The sequence below is a fragment of the Garra rufa genome, chromosome 2, assembly GCF_049309525.1.
Source record: "Garra rufa chromosome 2, GarRuf1.0, whole genome shotgun sequence".
Taxonomy (NCBI): domain Eukaryota; kingdom Metazoa; phylum Chordata; class Actinopteri; order Cypriniformes; family Cyprinidae; genus Garra; species Garra rufa.
In genome coordinates this window covers 3,674,029-3,682,950 of record NC_133362.1, presented here as the reverse complement: position 1 = coordinate 3,682,950, position 8,922 = coordinate 3,674,029, and the positions used below count along the sequence as shown (strand labels likewise).

At 35.9% G+C, this 8,922-nt stretch overlaps 1 protein-coding gene across 1 annotated transcript; it reads left to right on the top strand.

Moving 5' to 3' along the window:
* Positions 1 to 363: 363 nt before the first annotated feature.
* Positions 364 to 4,368, top strand: LOC141326092 (transmembrane protein 254-like). The gene is made up of 4 exons (XM_073834789.1): positions 364 to 545; positions 2,400 to 2,503; positions 2,577 to 2,636; positions 3,185 to 4,368. The coding sequence occupies exons 1-4, from the start codon at positions 459 to 461 to the stop codon at positions 3,306 to 3,308; spliced, it is 375 nt and encodes a 124-aa protein (XP_073690890.1). The 5' UTR covers positions 364 to 458; the 3' UTR covers positions 3,309 to 4,368.
* Positions 4,369 to 8,922: the final 4,554 nt, after the last annotated feature.

The following is an 8,922-nucleotide window of genomic DNA, read 5'->3' as shown; positions in this document are numbered from 1 at the left end:
GTTTAGAACTTCGGACAGGATTTGCGGATCATTTAATTCAGTTCAGGACTTCGGATTGAGTTTGTGAATCATTTGATTCAGTTCGGGAGTTCAGAGAGGGTTCGCGAATCATTAAAGATGTGGATGTAAATAGATTTTATTGTTGTTATTATTACTTCTCGTTAACTGTATTCATAAACTCACTGAAAAAATATTATTTGCACAAATAATAAGCCATAGTCAAATTTAGTGGGGTTTTTCCAATATTTTAATAGTCAAGTCAAGTCACCTTTATATTTATAGTGCTTTTAACAACACATCATCAAAGTTTTTTTTTTTTCTTTAAAAAGAGTGACCTTTACTCTGTCACTTCCTGTGCTGAATGATCTCTATTCTGAGTCTGACTGACAGACAGGCTGAGAGGAGACTAGTCTACAGTAGTTCAGTTATTTAGTTAGTGAGTGATTAGTCTACTCATCATGGCCAAAGGTGACATTAAATCGTATTTCAGGAGAACCAGTCTGCTCTGGATGGTGGTTGTGACAGTTTATGTGTTGTTTTTCACGGTAAGATGAAACTTTAATGATTAACTTTATTCAGTCATGATGAAGCACCTGAGGAGAATTTCAGAATCTTTTCACAGTAATGTTTGATATGACTTTCAGAACAGCTGTTTGATTTCTGAATGAAATTAAATGAACGATTCTCCACGTGGAAACATGCAAACTCATAATGAACAGTAACTAAACAGCAGAGTGAACTTTACCTCAGTGTTTTACTACATCAACTGAGCAAAGTCTGCTGTCATTATTACAACCTTCACTAAACACATCATTTAATGTTTTCTTGTCTCGTAAATATTTAATGTGTTATAAAGTATCATTGTATCATATGAATGTGATCTCCCTATTCATGTTTGTATTTGTATGTTATGGAATAAAAAGGGTAAACACATTAAGAAACATGAAATCAGACTAGACAACTAATACATTTTTAAACAGAAGTTGTTCGTGAATGTATCATTTAATTTCATATTAGCAGAAAAAACAACCATGGCTTTACCACTATAGCACCCACACACAATATTAACCCGTTTAATCCCGCATCTTTTCCAGACATGAATATATCCAAATCATGTGTCATTAGTAGTACTTTGAAATTATCAATATTTTTTTTTTTAAAAGTGTGTAAAAGATTGTGTTTTATAGTTGGTCACAATTGTGAGCGGTGGGATAATGTGTATACCAAATTAACATATTTCTGCACTCATAAAAATAGTTATCTAAAAATATATCTTAGCCCAGCTAATTTAAACTCTTTGATCACATTCTAGGTTTACTATTATGCATAAAAAGCCCTTATACAACATTGATAGGAATACTGAGATACAAGATAAAAAATATAATCATTAACATATTTCAAAATTGTTACTTTATTGTAAAATATATTATCAAATTGTTATATTAGAGCCACCAGTGCAACATTAATATTGTAACTAATTTGTAACATTTGAACTTTTGATTTTGATCATTGCAACATTTGAGTGCAATCTCTACTAACAGCTGCATTGGATTTATACTGCATAAGTTCACTATTATCACATGTTCACTCATCCTATGATGACCACACTCAACACAACTGAATATATGTGAATTTATATATTAATACTAGACACCTTAGAGATAATGTGTAGCGAAAATCTGTCATATCTTTATGTTAACATACTTTGTTACATACCTTCCTAGCCTTATGTTTTGGAGCTTTTATGCAGCCATCATCATCTCATAAATGTTCTAGTCATGTGACAATTTGCATTAATCTTGTGAAACTATATTTAATTGAGACCCTTTAGTTTGTCCATATTTACAGGAAGTGCACTAAAACACCAGCCAAAAAAGTGTTTAGAGCTTTTAAAATGATTTTTTTTTTTCTGGTGTGGATTAAACGGGTTAAATCAGGAGCGGCACAGTTGTCTGTGGAAATCCTTCAGATTCATTCACGTTTAAGAAGATTTTCAGAGAAATCAGTCTGCTGCTGTTTGTTGAATGAGGCCATTGAGTGTGAACGTGTGTCAGTATAATAGTGAGTCTGATCATTTTCACCGCTTCACGCTGATCTGAGTTCAAGTGAGAAATTAACCCCAATGATAATGACTGAGAATAACAAGATAAACTTCAAATAAACTCTAATGTCTTCTGAAATCATGTGGTCCTCAGCTGAAAGCTTGATGAATCTCAGATGATCTGGTCTTCTGCTAGACACACACTGTGATTGTGATGGACCTTTAGGAAAAACTCTGATCAAACGTCTGTCCTGAGGAGCCCAGAACAACTGATTCTGAGTTGTTTCATGGCTCTGGTTCTCACACACAGCAGCTGTACCAGTGCTTCTGCAGTCATTGTGGTTTTATTGGCTTTCAGTGGATGGTGTTTTGGCCTCAGGACGTCCCGTATGGCAGTCTGGGTCCTCTCGGCGCTCTGGCCAAGCATTTCGTGGACTATCATTATGCTTTGCTGTATTACGGGTGAGTAAGAGCCGTTATTCATACACTGAGTTCAGAGCTGACGCTGATGATGTTTGATATTTTTGTGTTTCAGATGGTTTCTATTGTGGGTCATCCATTTGTGTGAGGCTTTTTTTGCAATGAAGATCTGCAGGTAAGATCCTTTGAGTTTTTATGATAGTTTACACTGTCAGTGTTTCATCTTTTCAACCACATGATGGCAGTAGAGACCATCAGATATCTGGATGTTGTTCAGTTACAACAGTATACCTGCTGTGACTGATATACTATGTGCATTATGTGAATTTACTTTATATATAATTTATATAAAGGGTAGAGGAAGATTAAAGGAATAGTTCAGTCAAAAATCTGAGTTCATCTGAATTGTACAGTCGTGGCCAAAAGTTTTGAGAATGACATAAATATTGGAAATTGGAAAAGTTGCTGCTTAAGTTTTTATAATAGCAATTTGCATATAGTCCAGAATGTTATGAAGAGTGATCAGATGGATTGCACAGTCCTTCTTTGCCATGAAAACTTTCTACAAAATCATCTAGATCTCGAATGTCCTGATAATGAGCACATTTTCCTCATATTTTCATTTTTGGCTGAGCTAGAGTTTAAAAACACCAATGTGAGCCAGATGTTTGTGTTAATCAAATGCAGGAGTGTGTTGATCAGTGTTTGTGTTTGCGTCTGCAGTGATAAAGGCATCGACAGCAGCTCCACACGTTTGCTGTGGTTCGCTCAGACCTTCCTGTTTGGTTTCGCGTCTCTGGGTCTTCTGCTCAAATACAAGCCCGACGGCCGATCCAAACGCCACTGACGGAAAGCGCAGCCTGACGCCGGAGCTCATTTCCCAGCAGGACGCTGATCTTTATATTCCAGAGGATATATCAAGCAGCAGGTTATATTTGAACAGCCACTGATTCTGGAACAGCCTTACGCTCAAGGCTAAACGTCACATCCGAGGCCTTGTTTACATGATCTTAAGCTCCATCAGCAGCATTAGAGACATCAGGTCTGTCACCACAGAAAATCACTTCAGCTGGTACAGTGCACAATAAAAGCAATAAACATGGAAATACACACTGATACACACTTACTAACCTTGACTGGTATAAATATCTAATGTCACACCTCCTGAAATGACCATGTACATCCAGTAAACATGGTAACTTTTACACAGTGGGAAAAATCCAGCATTTCATGGGTGATCAATAATTAGAAATGAATCTGTCTAAACCTCAATTGCCATGATGAAGTAGGCTAAACTAACCACTGTACAACAGAATACTCAGAGACACCTCCACATAAAATCTAATCAGAGCTGGGTTATTGATTACGCATAATCTGGATTATATCATTAGATTACAAAAATGAAGCACTCTTAATTAGAGTATGTTCGATTTTAAAATGCTCATAATCAGATTACAGTTAATTCTTTATGAATTACATGATTACATATTATTTACACAATGGCGGAAAATCATTTAAAATATATTGATTCACCTTAATTCTTCTTTTTTTATGTCCTTTTTTAAAAATCCTACTAACTTTCATAGTATTTAGATTTGACTAATTCACAATAATGGTCGTGTAAATGTCATGCAAATAACTTTGTAATCCATGCTTATGAATTTGGGGAAAATAACACTATTTATGAAACAAATCATTATGAAATGTATTATTGGTTAATGAATGGTAAGTTTAAAACAAGTTAGACCAGAAGTAATCTAAAAAGTAGAATACATTAACTAGATTACATTACTAAATTTAATCTGTCATCAGTAGCGGACTACAATTTGTAAGTAATCTACCCAGAGCTGGGTATAATTTATTGTGGTACACTGAATAATAAAAATGGGTTTGGATTTACTGTGAAATGCGCAATATTTATTACTCTGGAGTGAATGGGTGCCGTCAGAATGAGAGTCCAAACTGCTGATAAAAACATCACAATAATCCACAAGAACCCACTCCAGTCCAGCAGTTAACATCTGGAGAAGACAAAAGCTGAAACAAATCTATCATTTAAGATGTTTTTAACTTAAATGCATAAAGTCCATAATTAATAATAACTCAATTTTCACTCAAAAACTGCTAAACTGAAATTAAAACTGAAATTTTCTTGGAAGTTGAAAAACTAATTTTCGCCAACATTTTAAGCTTTTATGCATAGTGCATTATAAAAATATTAATAATGTACTTTGTACTTTGCATTAAATCTTTGCATAAATAATTGTAACCTAATTAAAAATGCATTATAACATTTGCAGATTTCTTGTTACATCTCAAATTGGTGGCTAGTCGTGTTTTTATGCACTGTTCTTTCTAAAGGTGTAACAGTAGGTGTTATATGGATTATAACTGTGGTTACAATTATTCATAGGATCATACAGTGCATTACAAGGTACATTATAAGGCATAATTATTAATGCATTAATAATACTATTACGATGCATTATATAAAAAAATAAAATGTGTTTGTGTTAATTTATAAAAAGTACTTAATAATAATACTAATAATTTAATTTAATAATAATTTCAATAATATGTTTTATTTTCAACTTATATTTACAGTGTATAGATTGTATTCTGCTCTAATGAGGGGGGGGGGGGAATAAAAAAATATATATTTGTGACCCTGGACCACAAACCAGTCATAAGGGTCTTTTTTTAAATGTAGATTTCTGAATAAATAAATAGCTTTGCATTGATGTATGGTTTGTTATGATAGGACTATATTTGAATCTGGAATCTGAGGGTGCAAAAAAATCTAAATATTGAGAAAATCACCTTTAAAGTTGTCCAAATGAAGTTCTTAGCAATGCATATCACTAATCAAAAAATAAGTTTTGATATATTTAAGGTAGGAAACTTAAAAAATATCTTCATGGAACACGATCTTTAATGAATATCCTAATGATTTTTGGCATAAAAGAAAAATGGATCATTTTGATCCATACAGTGTATTTTTGGCTATTGCTACAAATATATCTGTGCTACTTAAGACTGGTTTTGTGCTCCAGGGTCACATATTAAATTATATAAAAATAATTAATTTATTAAAATTGTAATAATTAAGTCATGCTGAGGCCTTTAAAGCTTAAATACATTTTAAAGTAAGAATTCATGGGCTTGAACAAAAACAAACAAAAGTGTACAGTTGTATTTACTGTAGTGCTGCTGGAAACAAGATTCTGATGATTTTCTGTGATGATGAACATGTAGTGAACACAGAAGATTCCTCACAGAGTGTTTGTGTTCTGCTGCAGGTTTAGAAACACTGCTGTAAGTGCAGTTGGTTATTTTTGGCTCAGTAGATTGTTGGACTCAAACACATTCCTGAGGAAGAACTGCAGACTCCAGTCTCTGTGTTTCACTGCTGGAGTGTGTGATTATGACCTGATTTACACATCAAGACCACGCAGTGTTTGAATCAAATTGAAATAAACTGATTTGACATGTTTGTTTTGTGTCATCTGTCAGTCGATGTACAATCACATCATAAATGCTGTAATACAGATATGAAGCTTCTTGTGCAGTTCAGTTCAGGTTTTGACAGAAACTCAATATTGATAAATCTGCGGATGAATGATTCTGATTCGCCCTTCAAACTGAATTCAAACACACATACGGCAGAGAGAGAGAGAGAGAGAGAGAGAGAGAGAGAGAGAGAGAGAGAGTTGTGCAATCATTCACGTGAGTCACATCACAATCTGTTCTTTACAGGATGCGTTTGCACTCAGCAGGTGTTTGAATTAGGGATCTCAAGTGATTAATATTTGATGCAATTGTTGTGTCGATTGATTAATCAAATTAAGCACATGTCAATTTTAAAGAAATTACCCACAAAAGATCATTTTTGCGTTAAAATCAGAATGGTGTTGAATAGACTACAAACGTGGCTTTAGAAAGAAATATTTTGATTCAATATTGCATACATAATGATAATAAATGGGTATTAATGTTTATCTTTTAAATAAAAGCGCCAATAGGTGGTAGTGAGTCACTGTCTTAATGAATGACTCATTCATTCAATCATCCCAAATAGTATGTGAGTAAGTGTACTTAAGCATAGTATGATGAATTGAGTATGCCAAAAGTCCTCGGATGGTTAAAAAAAACTCACATGATAACCACCATGGTTTAATCATGGTATTTGTGATAGAACTGTGGTTATACAAACATATACATATATATATATATATATATATATATATATATATATATATATATATATATATATATAACCACTACGAAGATCCGCATCAAATGATTCACGATACACGCTCCGAATCCCGATCTGAATCAAATGATTCGTGAACTGGCGCCAAAGACGCGAAGCAAATGATTCACGAAGCAAATGATTCGCGAATCAAATGATCAAATGATTCGCGAACCACTACGAAGATCCGAATCAAATGATTCACGATACACGCTCCGAATCCCGATCTGAATCAAATGATTCACGAACTGGCGCCAAAGACGCGAAGCAAATGATTCGCGAATCAAATGATCAAATGATTTGCGAACCACTACGAAGATCCGAATCAAATGATTCACGATACACGCTCCGAATCCCGATCTGAATCAAATGATTCACGAACTGGCGCCAAAGACGCGAAGCAAATGATTCGCGAATCAAATGATCAAATGATTTGCGAACCACTACGAAGATCCGAATCAAATGATTCACGATACACGCTCCGAATCCCGATCTGAATCAAATGATTCGCGAACTGGCGCCAAAGACGCGAAGCAAATGATTCGCGAATCAAATGATCAAATGATTCGCGAACCACTACGAAGATCCGAATCAAATGATTCATGATACACGCTCCAAATCCCGATCTGAATCAAACGATTCACAAACTCTTGCCAAAGACGTGAAGCAAATGATTCGCGAATCAAATGATCAAATGATTCGTGAACCACTACGAAGATCCGAATCAAATGATTCACGATACATGCTCCGAATCCCGATCTGCATCAAATGATTCGCGAACTGGCGCCAAAGACGCGAAGCAAATGATTCGCGAATCAAATGATCAAATGATTCGCGAACCACTACGAAGATCCGAATCAAATGATTCACGATACACGCTCCGAATCCCGATCTGAATCAAACGATTCACAAACTCTTGCCAAAGACACGAAGCAAATGATTCGCGAATCAAATGATCAAATGATTCGCGAACCACTACGAAGATCCACATCAAATGATTCACGATACACGCTCTGAATCCCGATCTGAATCAAACGGTTCACAAACTCTTGCCAAAGACGCAAAGCAAATGATTCGCAAATCAAATGATTCGCGAACCACTACGAAGATCCGAATCAAATGACTCACAATACACGCCCCGAATCCCGATCTGAATCAAATGATTCGCGAACTGGCGCCAAAGACGCGAAGCAAATGATCGCGATTCACGCTCCGAATCCCGATCTGAATCAAATGATTCGCAAACTCGTGCCAAAGACGCGAAGCAAATGATTCGCGAATCAAATGATCAAATGATTCGCGAACCACTACGAAGATCCGAATCAAATGACTCACGATACACGCCCCGAATCCCGATCTGAATCAAATGATTCGCAAACTCTTGCCAAAGACGCGAAGCAAATGATTCGCGAACCCACTACTAAGATCCGAATTAAATGATTCGCGATACACGCTCCGAATCCCGATCTGAAGCAAAAGATTCGCGAATCCCGGCCAAAGACCTGAATCACATGATTCGCGAACCCGCCAGTCATTTCAGATCGGATCGGAGCGCGTATCACGAATCTTTTAATTCGCTAAATAATTCGCGAACCCGCTCTGACATTCCAATATGAATCAAATGATTTGCGATATGCGCCTTGAAGTCCTGATCTGAATAAAACGATTCGCGAACCGATTTGAGCGATTCGTGAATCATTTTGCGAATCAACTGATTCAGAGTTTCGAACAGCTCTGTTTCATCACCGCTATGTGCTTTTTAAAATCATTACAAGCGATGTCGAAATTAAAAATGAATAGCTCTTTTGATGTTTTTGCTAGTGAATCGCTAGAAGTGAATGATCAAAGTCACGAGTTTGAATCAATCAGATCGGTTCCAGCGTAAATGACTCAGTTGAATCGGTTTGTCCGTTCCTCTGTTCGCGTCTTCAGTCATGTTAACACGACAGTCAGTGCAGTAAATCGTCCTGCATCATGTTCATCAGACACAGCATCAGTACGTGGAAGATGACAGACAGGTCTGGATGGGGCAGGTGTGTTAAATGCCTAAATCGCACGAAATGAAGATGTTAAATCGACAGTTCTAGTCTGAATGGATGTTCCTGCAGGAGTTTGGTTGATGTTGGTCAAGGTGTCCTCAGCTAATAGACTTAAAGATTTAAACTCTAATCACTGCTCTCTCTCTCTTTCTCTCTGTCAATCAAGAGGA